This window comes from Akebia trifoliata, chromosome 3 (genome assembly GCF_017979445.1).
Source record: "Akebia trifoliata isolate Shusen 1 chromosome 3, ASM1797944v1, whole genome shotgun sequence".
NCBI classification, from domain to species: domain Eukaryota; kingdom Viridiplantae; phylum Streptophyta; class Magnoliopsida; order Ranunculales; family Lardizabalaceae; genus Akebia; species Akebia trifoliata.
In genome coordinates this window covers 54,151,055-54,169,299 of record NC_141377.1, presented here as the reverse complement: position 1 = coordinate 54,169,299, position 18,245 = coordinate 54,151,055, and the positions used below count along the sequence as shown (strand labels likewise).

Below are 18,245 nucleotides of genomic sequence, written 5' to 3'. Positions count from 1 at the left end.
ATGTGAACAAATGGGACATGTAATTAGTTGAAAATATAAGGGTGTCTCAAATTTTTGTGGGGGCAAGAATTGGAGGGAGGTGAGGGTGTGGGGGCAAATGGAGAGAGAGGTGAGGGAGTAGGGACAAATGGGACATGTAGTTAATTGAAAATATAAGGGTTTCTCAAAGTTTTGTGGGGGCAATTGCCTCCACCAGCTCCTTACTAGCTCCGCCCCTGGGCACCATCATCATCCACATCCTCATTATCACATATCTTTACCATGTTCATCCTTGTTATCATCATCACCATAATTTTAATAGTATTTGTTATTGTTACCTTATTGTCATTATCACCACTTATCGCCAACATCATCTAAGGGGTTGAAAATGAATAGTTTATTATGGTATGTGGAGCCTGATCAAGAAGAAGTATTGTTCATCATTTAACATTGTGAAGACACAGGTCAAAGGTATTTTTGTAATTTCATTGATATTATGTAAAATTTTAATTAAATTTTTTGAGGGGGTATATATCTATTTTCATTAAAAGGGTGTAATTTGTAACTTCGATTTTTCTCTTTATAATGGAATTGGTGTGATTCGTTGATGTACGTCAATCTTGAGGGAATTATGTAAAAATCTTTTTATTTTGTGTTTGATACATTTTGATTTATTTTTTTATATTTATTATTCTTAGATCGATTTTTCTACAAAGTTGTGGGAAGAAAAATAAAGGGTATTTGATTATAATTAGATCATCTTTCATTAATCTATAAAAAAAAAAAAAGAAAAAAAAAAGATCAAGGTTATGGGGGTATGTTATCAATTTTAAGAAATAAGGATATACCTCAAATATTCATAGAAATGTGGAGATCACCTCTCAAATAAAGGACAGTTCCTTTAAAACTTTTAAAGTTGTTTAAATGGGAATATATATTTTAAAATACTTCTCATGATCTCACATCCTAATGGTGTGAATTCTTTAGGATGCCTTAGAAAATCTCTAATTGACTCTATGAGTTTGGCAACTCATGCAAGTTGGTATTTTATGTGTGTTTGGAGGGCACCATCCACACGAGTTGCAGACTTGCCAACTCTCCTACTCAATTAATACACTTATACCATGGGAGGTGAATGTTGCCAAAACGTAGGGTGCATATATATATATGAACGTCAAGTTCAACATCTATGACGGTGAGAGCATCCTTAGAAAAAATCAGCCCATTCCAAAACTATGTAAACATGAAATCCAACAGTCATAATTTATACAAATTCAAATAACACAAATCTTGAAGATAAATCTCAATAGTTGGATTTTATGTTCACACGGTTGGGATCATGTGTTTTTGACCCCATGAGTCTTTTTTATGAGTTAACGAATCCAAACCCAACATATACATATATTATATATATATACTATTTTTTTTTTTTCTCTTTTCATTTAATCTTCCAGAGCTTGAAAACATGGGTTTCTTATTCTTCTTCTTCTCACCCCCCCCCCTAATCTTTCTATTTTGAAAACCCAAAACAAGTCCCCTCCCTTATTTTTTCTTTTTATCACTATTCTCGACAACTTTAATGGTAGATCCTATAACCTGCACATAAACCCTAATCCATGAAATCACCATTGAGACATGAAATTGAGAGATGATTCATGATCTAGGCTCAATTGCGGAACCCTAACCCTAGATCTTATCTTGGATCTGTCAATGATGGAGTTGAAGTTCTAACTTCAATTTTGAATTATCGAAGGCAATTAAATGTCAAAGTTAAAATTAACTTTCACCTTCAACTTTCAGGTGTTGAACCTCATATTCGACTAATGTTCTCAAACACACCTGTAAACTTTTTGGTAGATATTTGGAAAACACCAGCCTATACAACAATTTCCAAAAAATTTGGCATTTGAGATTTCAAATTTAAATACACTTCAAAAAGGTCTTTTTTGATAAATAATTTTGAAAAAAGAAAAAGCCTATACAATTTTTGCCATCCACGATTTCAACATTTTGGAGGAACCTTTTACTTTAATGAATACACGACCCTTGGCGTTTGATGAATATTTAAGATGTTGCTATATTTTGAAATTAGTGACATGTCTCATTACCTCGATCTTCTCTTAGTACCAATGAAAAATGACTTAAAAATCTTTTTATTTTTTCATTCTCAAGAAAAATCTCCTTGAAGATAAAAGATGATGATGGCGACAACGATAACGATGTTGACAAGGGCATTGAGGTCATTGTCATAACTTTCTGAGAGAATATCTAGGTCAAGGGGAGCATGTCATAAATTTAAAAATCTAAAGGGCTATCTCAAAATATTCACAAAACGTAAAGGTACATGTGCACACGTCGTGTCCAACAGTCCAAGTCCATCTCATTCTCACAAGATTAGGGGTAATTAGGTAAATAAACTTTCTGTTTTACCCGTAATAAACGAGAAAAGATATTCGCAGTTTCGTACATATCCCGAGACATTAACATCACTGTCTGATATGAAATTCTGATTTTTTTCTGAAAATTCCGAGGGAGAGAGAAAAACTACAGACTGCGAGAAAGAGAAAAGAGTTTGATCAGCGAGAGAAGATTTAGGTTTTTAGGGTTTCAGAATCAATCGAGAGGGAAGAGAAAGGAGTTTTATTTGAAGATAATGGAGGTGATCCTCCATATCTACGATGTGACAAATAGTGGTTCTGTAAAAACGAACAACACCATTGTTCAGATCAACAAGATCTTCAAAGACGGTATTGGTTTGGGAGGGATTTTCCACAGTGCTGTTCAGGTCTGATTCATCTTTCTGTTCTTTGTTAGTTTTTTTTTTTCTTTTTCCTGAAACCGTTGTTGATTCAATAGAAAAATTTAGGGTTTTTCTATTCTAGTTGATCTATCCAGGATTACCTTTGTAATACTGCAATGTCTGTTGTTGAAGACGAGATCTAGGGTTTCAAGTTTCAACTTTGATGATATTCAACCAGTTTGTTTAGATCCATATGAAGTTTTTGATTCAGATTTTTTCGAATATGAAGTAAGTGTAATTCGTGACCAATATTAGAGAAAATTACTTTTGCATGTTAGTTTTGGTTTGGTATCCTTCGTCTGTAAAATTGTAATCTGCTAGAACAGCGTTACTGTTATCAAAGGTAGCATTTTCTCATATACTTAGTCAAAGATCGGATTTTGCGATTCTTTCCTATGGATGTTGGACAAGGCTTTAAATCTCAGTTTCAAAATCTATTTTGGTCCTGTTGGAAGCATAATTTTTTTATATGAAATTATGGTATGATTTTGATTATTTTATAAGACTTAGCCAAGTTCGGTTGAAAATTAGAAGCATATATGTGCCAAGCTTGTGGGGGTGTATAGTTATTTGTAATTTCTCTATTAGTTAGTAGAAAGGAAGAAGGTGTGTCAACCCCAATTAAGCCCCGTGTCACTCTTATAGTCATAGTTCTCCCCCTCTCCAACAGATCAGTCTTTTGGAGTAGTTGGTTAGTTAACATCGTATCAGAGTGCTAGGCTCGTATATTTCGCGGGTTCGATTCTTTCCATCCTTATGGGTTAGGGGGAGTGTTGAGTATATATTTTCCTCCGCTCTCGAGTGTGTCAACCCGAATTAAGCTCGTGACCCTCTTATATTCATGGTTCTCCCTCTCTCCAACAGACCGGTCTTTTGGAGTATTTGGTTGGTTAACATCCCCCATGTAATCCTTTGATAAATTTTTTTCAATAATGAAATAAGTGTCTATCAATCACTGTACACAACTCACATCATGCATGAAGAGGCTCATACACTCCCTTGCGTGCATCTAAGCTTATCTCTTCTCCAATTATTATTATTATTTGATAAGCTGGAGACCTGAACCCACGACCTCAAAGTTGCATTAGATTTAAAACATATCAATCAACTGAGCTATGGGTCTAAGCCCTCTCTCTTCTCCAACTTACTACCTTCCTCAAAGCATTAGTATCCCATGGCCTCTACTCTAAAGCCCTCAATGCTTTGGTGAAAACTCAACCTTTGCCTTGTCAATCAAATCTACTCCCACTTTACCAAATCTGGATTCCTCGACATCTTGGCAGCTCCCTCATCGAAATTCTGAAAATCCAATGTTGTCCACTGTTCCCTTGATGTGTAAAAAAAGGATGTTGTTGCACATCACACATTAATTTATGGCTTCCTAAGGAAGGTACCACTTAGCTAAGTGATAAAAGCTTGAGGAAAGTTGATCCTATGACCTAGGTTCAAATCCCTTTGAACCTATCTTCAGTTACCACTAATCCCTTGCTTGCTTAACAACAAAAAAATGGCTTCCCAAGAATCCAATTTACCTAACCCACATTTTGTGTCTCTTCAATGGTTTGAGTTGCTCTGGTCTCAGTTTAACGTCTGTGCATTGAGGTTTTCAATCAAAGCTTGCTGTATTGCCCAAGATAATGAGATATGTGATTTCTCTCTGGTGCAATTTTGCCACTGGTGCTATCTTTAGTAGTGGGTTTGTTGGAATTTCCAAAAAGTTGGGTATGGTTATGGACATTTTGGTTTGGACCACTATGATTTTTGGGTACTTTGGATTTGGAAGGTTGACATGGTTTGAACATTTTTCTTGGAAATGAGGGTGTTAGGCGTTTTTTTTTTTTTTATATATAAAAAAAATCAATTCAGCCCGACTAGTATTCTTGTTGCATTGTTTGAATTTCGAAATCATAGAAGTGGAGCAAATACCCCCCCCCCCCCCCAAGTATCTTCCCTCTGTTTGGGCCTAGTCATCTCGGCCCCTGGTTCCCTCTTAATAATGTTTATAACAAGAAATGGTTTTCTTGGCTTGCACGCCAACTTTTCTAAGGAATGCAATCATGACCATGGATTGCTGGTGCAGAAGTAAAATTGATGGGATTAAGATGTTTGGAATGTCATAGATTGTTATGTTCGTGAGGCATGGGAAATAAATGAGTACATTGGCGATAGGGAGCTTAAGGATGTTGTGGCCCTATAAGAAAATCGAAGCTCAGTGGTTTAAGGCTGTGTGCTTGTTGGTGGATTTTGTTGTTACCTTGATTTCTATCTATGGGAAGTGTTAGCTATAAATGTGTTTGATGGAATTTTTCTTTGAATCTTTTGAGTGTTGGGCACGCTAAGAATGGATGGGTGGTGATGTTTTCTGCAATGTGGCATTCATTGCTAGTATCCCACAAAATTTATCCTGGGAAGTGTTTTCGAAGTTTTCTTCAACTTGGAAGCTCCAAATCAAGCCATTGTGGATACTATGTGGATGTCTTGAAGTTATTCCAAGATGGATGGAATGGTGGAAGTGGAACGCGATGGCTTATCATTCAATAGAGTTCTTTAAAGTTGCGGTGGTTTAATGACAGTGGAACGATGGAATAGGTTATATTCACTGTTTTGAAATGTGGGATTGACCAAGAAAAAATTGTTGGAAGTGCTATTGTCATCGTTTATTCTGTGGAAGCATGGATGATGTGAAAATGTTTTTCAAAGACTTACTCAAAGACAATTTGGTTGCTTGAAATGCCATGATGATCGGTTACACAGCATGGCCATAGTCTTTGAACGCATTCAATGAGATGCTCATATTGGGCATGGACCCAAATGAGAACTTATCTTGTAGTTCTTTAGTTATTCTGCCTCTTAGAGCTAGTGAAGGAGGCATTTCCTGACTAAACTCGATGTTTAAGCGTCATGGTGTGATGCCAGAATTACAACATTATGCTAGCATGGTTGACTTCCTTGGTTGAGTTGGAGATATGGAAAGAAGCTAAGAGGAGTATTGATCAAATGCCCATCAACTCCAGTGCTCATTTATTGTCGATTCTCTTATCAGCCTGATACGTCCACGTCGAGCATGGGATCGGGTTTGTAACAGTAAAAGGGTAAAGTGTTTCTGGTTTGGGTTTCGCGTCCTGTCTTGCTTGTACCTTGGTTGGTCATCTCGACCACTTTCTTATTTATTTATTTGTCATTTATACTTATCAAAAAAGAGAAGTTGTCACACAAAAGCTTCTTGAGTTCTGATATGGAAATGACTTTTCTTATGTTCTTCTCTTGAACTTTTGTTCTTCAATTGGCGTGTGGAACAATATTTGAATTGAAGAGTAACAAAGTTTATGAAAAAGAAAATGATTCCAAGGAACATAATGTAGTTGAATTCAAGTAAGGGGACTTGTGCATTCCTCTCCCTCCCTCTCCAATGGTGCATCACATCTTGAGAATAGTGAATTTAGTTGAAGCTGCATGAGTTGAATAAGCAAGTAACATCAACATCAGTGCTCAATGATACAGTATTTGTTTCATACCAATTCTGAATGATCCATGAAATTTGAAGCACATCTAACCGTTCTGATTTTTCATCATAGAGGCCTTTGAAATGGGTGACTGCATCTGTTGGTTATTGTCAGTCAGTAAAGCTGCTTTTTCCCTTGAATAGTTCTTAGGTGGGATCCATCTAATGGTGGGTATTCTAATCTAGCCTAAAATGCACTGTTTGTGCATGTATGAAAGTTGTAGAGAAATACATCATTAAAAAAAAAATTGTAGAGAAATATTAATACTTCTGCATTTGGCCAGTCTAACATTTCATGATGGCATCACATTTATTTTCTTTCTTTTTTGGGGTCTCTCCCAAGACAAGTTGGTGGTTTAAGGACATCCCAAATGTAATGTGGAGGCAATATGGGATATTAAGTTTTTGATGTCAGGTTGGTATTTGGTCTTGCCTTTCTCACGGCCTCATGATTCATGAGTTAGGCAAGGGGAGATTTTCTTTCTCACGGCCTCATGATTCATGAGCCATGCGAGGGGGGATTTTCTTTGTAGCCCACAATTTTGCAGTTCTTGCCAAATCCAAAGGTGATTGTGCAGCTCTTCTTTTTCCCTTGGAGAACATGACCTAGTTAAATGCATATCAACGTGGTTTGAAAATAATTTTTAAGAAATCAATGTGGTTTCTGGATGAAGTTATTGATTCTCGTAAAAGAATCAGAGTGTTGGATTATGAAATTGAACAACTCTTGATAAAATTGGCAGAAGGTGTTATTATTATTATTATTATTTTTTGATAGGTAAGCAGAGGTGTTATTCTAAAGAAAAGTACAAATTAGGAAAGCATAATCTTCTATCAAGCATTTTTAAATTTCGTAATGTAGTAACTTGGATTTTACGTTAGACTGTAATTTCTTGGACCCACGTTTATGCTATGAATGGCATGGTTATACGTGGTAAGATAATGATTTGCTAGTTTCTCCCTTAGACCCCAGGCAAGGTTCTAAATCTCAATTTCGAAATCAGTTCTGGTCTTGGATGATATTCAAATCATCATCATCATGGAGTCAACTAAATGAATATTTTTTCACCCATTTAATTTTTCTACAGCATCTAAATCTGAAATGATTTGAAGTACAAATGAGAGAACTGATTTTGAAATTGAGATTTAGAACCTTGTCGTGTTTATTCTTTTGCTTCGGAATTCTTCAGCATTGTACAAATGGGAGAGAATGCTCTGCAAAATTCTTTTTGCGCAATCTGAAATGATTTAAAATCCAATCTTGAAATAGGAAGCATTGATTTGTGGAAAGCCCATTCGATGCACATTAAAGAAATGAAATATGACTAAATTAGTGTTTTATCTTTTTCACAATCTGAAATGATTTGAAGTCCAACCATGAAATAGGAAGCATTGATTTGGGGAAAACCCATTCGATGCACATTAAAGAAATGAAATATGACTAAATTAGGGTTTTATCTTTTTCACAATCTGAAATGATTTGAAGTCCAACCTTGAAATAGGAAGCATTGATTTGGGGAAAACCCATCCGATGCACATTAAAGAAATGAAATATGACTAAATTAGGGTTTTATCTGAGATGACAATCCAAATGAAAAAAGAAACCTTAGATAGAATACTCACATATCACCCTGTGACTTCCACCATTTCCTTAGAAACAAGTCACAGATCACCCCTTTCCACTGTCCTAGCCATCATCTTACCCAGTGACTTGATGACTATGTCAAATATAAATGGGGAAAAAGGATCTCCTTGCCTGAGCCCCTATAACTTTTGAAAAATCCTGTGGGCTGTTATCATAAGTAGGACGATGATACTTTTCGTGATTCTCTTAATCCACAAGCTCTCAAAAGTCATTCTATGTATCATGCATCCTAAGAGGTTCCAATTTACATGGTCATAGGCTTTCTCCAAGTTGATCGTGCAAACCATTCTTGGGGCTCTTTATTTAGTAATTGAGTCGATGCTTTCATTTGCGATTAGGGCCCCATCTAGAATCTCTTTCCCCTTGGTGAAAGCACTTTATCGTGGGCCTATGATTCATGGCATCACCTTTATGATCCTCTGGGCTAACATCTTTGTCAATAATCTGGTAGGAATCCCCTATATGCAAGATATTAGCACAATTTTTTTGAAAAGCTTCTTTAATATGGAAATTATATTGTCTAGACATGGTACTAGAAAACTTCCTTAGCTTCTTTCATCCTTTTATCGAACGCATTGTTTATGATATCCTTCTGTTTTCTTTACATTTTCCAATTGATTTCAATATTTACCACAGTAAGGCTTTTCTCAAGTAGAAGTTTTTCTTGCCTTCTTTTTTTCCTAATGCATTTTTCAGTTTGCAACCTTGATTTTCTTCTGCTATTATTTACTCCTAAAGTTTCTCTAGATTTTAAGTACGCATGAAGAATATGAATCTTACTATGAAAGATCATCACTCTACTTTTAAGGCATTTTTATTTATGGTGCACTCTGTTGGGCAGGTTTATGGTGACGAGGAATGGTCATTCGGGTTCTGTGATCAAGGCAGTGGAGTTTTTAGCTGTCCTCCTAGTAAAAATCCAATGTATACCTATCGTGAATGCATTGTTCTCGGGCAAACAAACTGTTTGATCTTTGAAGTAAATCAGATTCTAAGGGAACTGAGCAGAGAGTGGCCTGGAAACTCATACGATCTGCTGTCAAAAAACTGCAATCACTTTTGTGATGAGTTTTGTGAAAGGCTTGGTGTGCCCAAACTTCCAGGTAGCGTCCAAGTCCTTTTTATTTATCCATGAAACCTTCCATGTTGTTTGAAATGATACTTTCAGTTGCCTATGTTTTTCTGGTTACTTTTGTTTGTCACAATCACAAGGTTTTCTCAGTAGAATTATATTTGTGATTCAACCATTAAAATGCAGGGAATTTTTATTTCTTAGTTATGGCAATACAAGCCCATAATAAGAAACTTAATCGGAAAACGGTATTACTTACACCTTTCTCTGCAGCAACTTAAATATCATGTAACTTTTAGCTTTTAAGTGCATGCCTTACTTCTTTTTGGCCCAACTTAGCTCTCGTAGAATATGTAGCGGTGATTGGCTTGGACATTGGAACAGGACTAGAAAACATTTAGGTGGTATTTGATGGTCAATGAGTGCATCAACTTAAGGATGGAGATGCGGAAAATGAGATCCATTTGCAAGACTAATTTGTTGGGAATAATGGGTTTAGGAATTATGTGGAGAATTTGGATCATGACATGTCTATCCATTGTATTATTCTCAATTGTGATTAATGGGAACTTGATGAACTTTTTTGAGAGATTCTCGTGGGTTGGGACACAAAGATACGCTATCCTCTAGTTTTTAGTAATGTTGAAGGCTGTTGGTAAGTGTGACTTTTAAAACCAAATTTACTGGATTTGAGGCAAACGAAAGCGATTCAAGTTTGCAGACGATGCCCCAATTGTTTTGGTTCTTCCTACGAGCACTTCAAATATTTGAGGAGTCTCCCTTGATGATTTGAATGTGTTTTGTGTTGGTTAGCTATAACCATGAATAAAGTGTGTGAAATCGGAGACCATTTTATCTTTCACTCGCATTCGTTATGCAAAGTAAGTGGATTGTCAACATCATAGATCAGGATAAAGAAGATTTTGCATCCAGTCGTGGATAAGATAGATAAAAAGATTCGCATCATGAAAATAACATCTACTTATTAAAAGGGGCCATAATGGTTTTGATCAAAAGTTGTTTGCCTAGGGCTCTTTTTTTAAATCTCTATTCGAACTGCTATAGTGAAAATCATAGAGAGGAAAATTGTGTTTTTTTTTTTTTTTTTGGAATGATAGGGAGGGGAAGCCAAAATACCATTCCATCAAATGGAAAAATGTTGTCTTCAAAAATAAAATAAAATGATGGACTCATAACTCAAATATTAAAATTAATGGCCCTTTTAGACAAATGATTGTGGAGATTTGGGGAGGAAGATGCTAGTATTTGTCCTTGCTTGTGCATTTTTAGATGATTTGATACCAAATTGAGTTTGTAAAAAAATAGTTTGCATGCACTGTATGACCAATTGACCTCTGATGCATATCTTTTTGGTCTTACGAGGAGAGTTAATATTGACAATTTTGGATTTGATTCTTTTGGATGCGAAGTGTATTGGCTAGATTTTCATTTGGGTTTGGAGTCTAGAGGGGAATTCTAAAGGGGAGGAAGCTTTTAACAAGGTTATTGGCTTCAAAGTTGGAATAGGTAGTAAAATTCAATTATTAGAGGACTGCTGGTATGGTGTACTTCTTTGAGGACATCTATTTTTAATCTATTTTCTATATCGAGCAGAAAAAACTGAAGGAAAACTCTTTCTTGACTAATTTAAGAAATTTCCATGATCACTTCTCTACATGGCATCCAAAAACATGGATCAGTTGCCATAAGGATGTAGATCACAAAATTTTAAGAACTTTAAAAAATTGCAATTGAATTTGGGAGTTCGGTGGTCGTCTATTTTCAAAGCCTTTGATCAAGTCAAAAAAAGTTTTTTGTTTGAATTCTTTTATAAATTTGATCTAAGCCAAGAAATCCGGAGGGTTGTGGTGTTATTGGCCAACATAGTAATCCATGTGTGTGCCGAACTAGCCTTAGTAAGGGTGGGAGCATGACAGAGTTAGTCTTACTAGCCTAATTCAAGACCAAATGATCCAAACTTTTATCAGTTGGTTAGGTGATGAAATTTCCTCAAACTTGGTCTTAATAATGAACTTATATAATTGGGAGTTGGAATCAGTAGTTAGCTTGGTTGCTCTCATTGTGAACTTGTTAATTGTTATTCCCCATAGATGAGGACAATGGAGTCTAGAAGTTGTAATGGAGCATTAAATCGTTCTATTTGATGATAGCTTATAGAATAATGGAACAAGTCCATTATTTGGTAAAAAGTCAGTTCAGATTGTTATTAAAAAATGCGTATGCTTTCATCTGTTAAGGAACATATAGATTTATAAGGGTGTTATAGTTGAAAGACTGCTTGGATTTAGGGGTGGAGCCAAGAATTTTCCCAAGTGGGGGCAATTAGGAAGGGAAAAGTTTTTTGTGGGGGTAACTAAGAAGGGAAATTTTTTTGTGGGGGCAACTAAGAGGACTTTTTTTTGGTGCTGGGGCAATATATGTAGCAATGGCTCATAACCTTCTTGACTTCGAAAATTCTTGTGGGGTCTAGTGCTCCCACTGCCACCATTGTAAATCTACCTACCCATGCTTGGATCATTGAACTTTTGTTTTTGTAACATGAATTAAATCTTGAAGGTGCTATTTCAGTAAGGTGGTAAAGTCCATTGGTAATACTATATACCTGGGATCAAAACCATGCCTTCACATTAGACCTGGTAGATAGGCATATCGTGTCATCCTAGTTAGCACTTGCAACATATTCAATGACATCCACATGTTATGCACATTCTTAGACGCCATTTGTTTACATGGATGCTTGAGAGATAGATATCTATTTGTCCTTGTGAAGGGGTAAACCATATTAAGAGAGGGACAAATCAAAGTGACAGATTGGTGGTGCGCCTTAGGCCCAATGTCGACGCTTGGTGTCATGTTAGGTATTCCATGCCAATGGACCTTGGGACCAACCAAAAGGTGTGAGAGTGTTAGGCGTGTCAATTGTTTACAGGGGGCTACGGGTGTAAAATGAGCTTGACCTTGTTTGATCATGATTGGGCTGGGCCAATTGGGTTTTATACCAAATCAGCAAGGGCCAATTTAGAACCCCCTAGCTCGAGCCCAACTTGCGACCCTAAAGAATGTCGGGCTTCGAGCCGGGCTTATTTTTTATAAAATTTTCAAGGTAATTGTACAAACCCGTCTCCATTTTGGTGAATATTGGAGGTGCCCCCATCCCCCTAGTGTTCTCAAACTAGTAACATACCCCGTGACCTTGGTCCTCTCTAATAGGGTAATTACCTAAGAAAGTCCTCTTCAACATTCACTCTGCAGCAGGAAAAAAAAATTCCCGTCTTCCCACCTTTGTTAAGGTTTGTTAAGCCCACGTGGTTTGTCATGTTGGCCAAATAGCACCTCGACTCTTTAAAGTTCATGGTCTAGATTGGATTTAAAAATAAAATAAAACAAAACTTTTGGCCTGATTAAAGGCTTTGGAAATGGATGGCCATTGCACTCCCAAATTTAAAATCCAATGGTGAAAAATAAACTTTTTTTGTTTTTTTTTTTTGTTGAAGTTCTTAAAATTTTGTTCTCTACATCCATGTGGCATCCAACCATGTTTTTGGATGCCACATGGAGGTGTGATCATGGAACAAAACAATATTTAATTCAACCTTCAAATATCAAGAACAAGATTGGATTTTTGAAGTAGAAAATAATAGATTTTTGAAGGAGAAAACCATCTACAAGGGATTAAGGCGAGCTTGAAAATGATGGATTGTTGCTAAGGTTTAGAAGTTTAAAAATAATTTACCATCGAGGTGGAAAAACTTGAAGTGGACTGGTTTTGGGGAAAAATCTAGGGTTCTTGTTAACAGGAGTGGTGAGACTGGGCTGCAAAAGACAAGGCCCATGCCTGGAGCTGAGTGTTGGATTGGGCTTTAGCCCTAAAAAATGTTGGGCCAGATCGGGCCACAGGCTTGTGAGTTTTGTTTTTCCTTGGATCCCTACAGGGTGCAAATTGGTGCCCACAAGTGAGTAGCTCGTTGGCAATATAGAACTTGCTGCAAGACACAATGATTCTGACTTGTTGATGAGCTTTCAGAATAGCGTTTGGCACCCTTTACAACTAAAAAAGTTTCCCAAAATGACTCTTTAGTTTTTTTTAAGGTGTTATGCCCTGCTATTAGAATTAAACTCTATAAACAAGATTGGGCGCCTCATGATTTTGTCTCTTATCACAAAGCTCGGTTAGTGCCTGGAAAAGGAATGCTCTTAGAAAGAAGATGGTTTCCTTATTAACAGTACTTGTCGCACCTAACTACCCTACAACGGTTACCCTACCCAAGGGAATACATGACACCTACTTTCCCTCTATATGAAAGGTGTGACAACAGTTGGGAGCATGTATCATAGTTCCAGAACATGAAGGCGATCATGAGTTATGTTGCAAGAGTTATCAGAATCATTAATCAGAATTTCTACACAACACAATGATCTGCCAACATAATAAATACAATCCTTGTAGCAAGTGACTGACTTGTTCCACTAAAATTTATTTTATGTCTGAACAACTGACTCCCATTGATCTTTGGGGGATTGCTGCAAGGAGAAGTATTTGAACAATTATGACGCGTATCAACTCTTGAAAAAATCAACAAACTCCCAATGGAGATGGATGTTTCTACATCTACTATTAATAATATTATTAATACTACTTCCATAGATGAACACCAACTTGCGGGTTGGGATTTGTCGTTGACTTGGATATTTCTGAAATTTACTCTGAACCGTTGGTCTGGTGGCCTTCTTTGTTTGACTTGCATAGGGAGGTCATATTTTCTCATTGGTCCATGTTGGAGGTGAGTGGTGGGGGAGATATCTTTACACAGTTTAAAATTTTGTCTTAAGGCAATGTTTTGGTTATGAGAAAAATCAAGATGGTCTCAACCAAAATATTCTAAGACATTTTGAAAAATTTCAAGGCTATTCGAAGCACTACCAAAACATTCAATATTTTAGAGCCTATGTTTTTTTACGGTCTCGGCCTAAAGCGGAATGTTCCGCCAAATCATTTTGGAACAGAACAAAACTTTTAGGCAATGTTACCCAATGTATTGAGGCAATGTTTTACTTAAGAGAAAAACCAAGATAGTCTCAACCGAAATATTCCAAGACTTTCTGAAAAATTTCAAGACAATCTGAAACACTACCAAAGCATTCAATATTTTAGAGCCTATGTTCCTTTGTGTTCACGGCCTAAAGCGGAATGTTCCGCAAAACATGTTGGAACAGAACAAAACTTTGACTCATGAGTTCCTTCATGGAGCTTACCAAATGTATACTTTTCAAAAAGACGTATGGATTTGATTCCTCAGAATTTCCTTTTCAAATTGCAAATACTTTCATAAAGTTAGACCTACTGTACAACAACTAATCAATAAAATAGAAAGAAGTAATATATGGAGGAAGAGGAAGCTAATTACAATTGTTATGCACACAAAACATTTGGTTCTCTTTACTCCAATTAGCCAACGACATCATGACACACCTATCCTTATGTATATAAAAAAATTTCATTGTTATTCACTAATTTCTTAGTGTTCTTTACAAAGTACCTAATGGTACCACAGTTTTTATGTTTGTTTGACCTTAGATCAATGTATCACAAATATAATTATCTATTTGGATTGTCGTTTGGTAGAATGCATCTGATGTACTAAAACAAAATTAGTTGTGGTCCACTTTACGGACCATATTCTTACACTTTGTCATTTACAGGTTGGGTCAATCGGTTTGCCAATGCCGGGGATGCAGCCATGGAAGCTGCTGGAAATACGGCCTTACGAGTGAGATGCACTTCCCCTCTACGTTGGTTGCTTCCTTTCTTTCTTTTTGTTATTGAAAGTGTGCTATTATCTTTCACTATGGTAATCCAGGTTCCTTTGGGCCTTCAAACTTGCTCTTTTAGACACTTGTTGAGAGATTGATGGGGATGTGCATAGAGGGAGAGGGTGAGTTAGCTTCTAAGCGAGTAGGGCTAGGTGGTCAGGCCAAGAACATACTCAATAGATTTTAGTGTTGGTTGGCTGAAGTGGTGGCACACTTCTCAAGTGCTATGTGATCACCGCTGAAACTACATGAAATTTTTGAAAGGCAGCAATAAAACTAGCCATGCTTATAAAGAATCATGTTCATAGATGGGCATTGTAGAGATGAGGATGTTGCAGTAAATGAGTTGTAAGATTAGAAAAAATGCATAATTATAAAGTTGAAAAAATGCCAAATCCTCTTCCTCTAGGAATTGTGGGTTTTGGCTTCAGTAGAGTTTTCAATGGTTGGTAGGTGGAAGTGGTAAGCTCATTGCAAGTGTGGATTTCGTGGTCATTAGTTCTTCGATGGTGGATTGTCGTACTTGGGATCTGGGTAAGAACAGGTCTTTCTCGGTCCAATCCTTCTATTGTAATTTACTAGGGAGGTATGAGTGTTCTTTCCCGGTGGTGAATGCGTGGGGCCTAAAAGTTCCTTCAAAAGTAGCTATCTTTGTTTGGGTGGCGTCATTGGGTAAAATCTTGATCCTGGATAATGTTATGAAGAGGGGTCATATCCATTAACTATTGTGGGTTGTGTAAGGAGAATGGGGAGTCCATAGATCACTTGTTCATTCATTGCAAGGTGGCCTTAGAGATTTGGATCTTCTTTCTTAGATGATTTGGGGTGATGTGGTGCACTCTTCGTTTTGGAATTTAGTGGAAGAATGGTTTGCCATAGGGGCGGGCTTCTCGGCATTTAAGAGAAAACTTTGGAGCATTACTCTATTTGCCATTTGTTGGGAAATTTGGAGGGAAAGGAATCTTAGGACATTCGAAGGAAAGGAATCCTTGGTCCAAAACGCTATTTTTTCTATCTTGGGGTCAATCTTGTGGAGCAAGATTTTCGTGGAGTCTAAGGGGGTCTTTTTGAAGATTCCATAGCCAAATGGGATTGGGTGTGTAGCATCGTTGTGTAGTTCGCTTTGAGTTTCGTCTTCTTTTTGTTGCTTTCTTTTTTCCTCTTGTTTGTACTTTACTTAATGGTCTCCTCGATCATGCTATTAATAAAGATCTTTGAATTAAAAAAAAAAAATTCATAAATGAGTGCATTTGAGAAATTTAGGAATGGCCCCCCACTGGGAGATACAATGGAGGCGACTCATTTGAGATGGTTTGGCCCATGTACAACTATGTCCAATGACAAAACTATTGAGGAGTGTTGTGGTGCAGTTTAACTTCTCTAGAAAGGCCAGAAGGCAAAAAATGGGGTAGATTGAGGTAGTAAGGGAAGATCTGAACTCACATGCCTTGATATAAGGCATGTTACTCAATACAACAGCCAACAAAAATTTTTGTTGATCATTCTCATATCTTGTCTGTCCCTTTAGAACTTGAAGAACTTCTCACACCTGAGTAGAAACCTACATTTCTTTGGAGAAGAATGGGAAGGGGTGCAGTTATTAAAAATATAGGAACAGTTACCCACATCTTAGACTTGATATTTAATTTCATTGTTTGGTGTGGTATAAAAGTGTTGGTGAGATAATATAATAAGCTTTATATATATATTTTGGTAAGTGTTAAAATTTTATTAATCAACAGAAGAGAAAAAGAAAAGGAGGCTGAGGTAGCCCCCATAAAAAGAGATCAGAAAAAAGAAGAAAGCATATACAAAAAGCCCCCAGAAAATCATAAAGCGTACAGAATCCCATCTAAAGACAAAATCCGCAAAAGAGACCCCAACAAAATCTTTATTCAGCTTTGACCAAAAGTAGAGCAAGCCCTAGATCTCCCGAACCACAGCTTGGGGAGTACTTTCCTTACCTTGAAACACCCAATTTTTTATTTTTTATTTTTAAAGATTATCGGGTTAAGGCAGACCCAAACCAGCTACAACCTTAAGTACAAACAACCAATGACCGATGGAAGAATAGCCCAAAGATCTCTCTTTATGAGGGAAGGTATTATTAGTCCACCGTTCCAGGATTTGAAAGAAAGCGTAGGGGAAAACACATTCCACTTGAAAGAATGCATCCAAATTTCACAGGAAAAGGAGCAATGAATTAAATATGATTAACAGTCTTTTTCTAACTCAATTATTATCTTGTTTTCTTAATCCTCTGTTGTTCATACTGAATTGGGTGTCTGGCTTGTGAATTAAACTATTCTCAACTTGGTATATGTATTATGTATTTTTGGCAGTTTCGCCAAGCTAAAGAAGAGATCGTATCTGCAAGCAAAGTGGCATACCGATTCCTGGCAGGTGTTGCCTCCAACAACTCGATTGTCAATTCCGAGACCCCAAACAATTCAAACAGAGGCAGCCCCAGATTTCAAGTAGCTTGGCTCAAAAGCCTATCATCTGTTGGCAACAGACCATCTGGTAGTAGTAGTTCAGAACTAGAAAACCAGGCTGAAGACAAAACAAAACCCCAGCAGCCACAACGGGTAACCTACTGAACAACAAACTCTGATGCGGAATTGGTGCCCACCGTCATCCATTGCTGTTACATTGTTGTTGTACTACTACTACTACTACCACTACTAGTTAGCAAAACTGTGCTTTCTTTTCATTTATTTTGGACACTAAAATTTGTTTCCCTTTTGAGCTGAAAATCATTCCAGTTCAAAACCAAAACCAAGATGTTTAAAAAAAAAAAAAAAAAGATTATGTACACTGTAAGTAATCCAACATACATCAGTGTGTTTTCACGTGAATCATTTGAGTTCTAATCTTGTTATACTTTCCCTCAAATAGTGTTCCTGCTTTGTAGTGCGAGCTAGAGAGAATGTGTTGGCTGCTACCTTCTCCTCTCTATTCGGGGTACACAGGCCTGCATGGAAATCTTCTTGTGACCCGAGGCTTGAGAACGTGAGACTAACTGCATTAAATTTCAGACGAATGACATACCCTTTTTGAACATGTCTTTACATTTTGCAATGGAAAAAACTTTGAAGTGGCCATCCCGCTTTGCATTGCATTACACGTGGTTCTTCAAGAGCTATCTCAAATAATAACGAAAATGTAAAAGGCACGTGTCATATTAGAAAGAGGGTTTCTTAAATTTTTAAGCGGTTTGACCCACTTCAAAGTCGGGACTCAAAATCCCTTCGATTTTCTCGTCAAAATACTTGCCTTGGGTTTTGGTGATGGTGAGATCACCACTTCTTCTCCACAATGCCATTTGATCGTGTTTTTTTAGTTTTCTAAATAAATGCTACTCTTAAATACATCAATCCAAAGTTCAACTTTGAAACCAAATTTTAGTGGAACC

The 18,245-nt window shown here is 36.9% G+C and overlaps 1 protein-coding gene across 1 annotated transcript; it reads left to right on the top strand.

Annotated features, from left to right (window-relative positions):
• The first annotated feature begins 2,448 nt into the window (after positions 1–2,448).
• Positions 2,449–17,725, top strand: LOC147408016 (uncharacterized). Its single transcript, XM_086436842.1, has 4 exons — positions 2,449–2,764; positions 8,768–9,029; positions 14,720–14,787; positions 17,173–17,725. The coding sequence occupies exons 1-4, from the start codon at positions 2,633–2,635 to the stop codon at positions 17,428–17,430; spliced, it is 720 nt and encodes a 239-aa protein (XP_086292968.1). The 5' UTR covers positions 2,449–2,632; the 3' UTR covers positions 17,431–17,725.
• Positions 17,726–18,245: the final 520 nt, after the last annotated feature.

Bases quoted from the DNA above. Each gene is read 5' to 3' on its own strand.
- LOC147408016 (XM_086436842.1), top strand. From the start codon at position 2,633: ATGGAGGTGATCCTCCATATCTACGATGTGACAAATAGTGGTTCTGTA. The intron at 2,765-8,767 runs GTCTGATTCATC...TCTGTTGGGCAG, and splicing joins TTTTCCACAGTGCTGTTCAG to GTTTATGGTGACGAGGAATG. The intron at 14,788-17,172 runs GTGAGATGCACT...TATTTTTGGCAG, and splicing joins CTGGAAATACGGCCTTACGA to TTTCGCCAAGCTAAAGAAGA.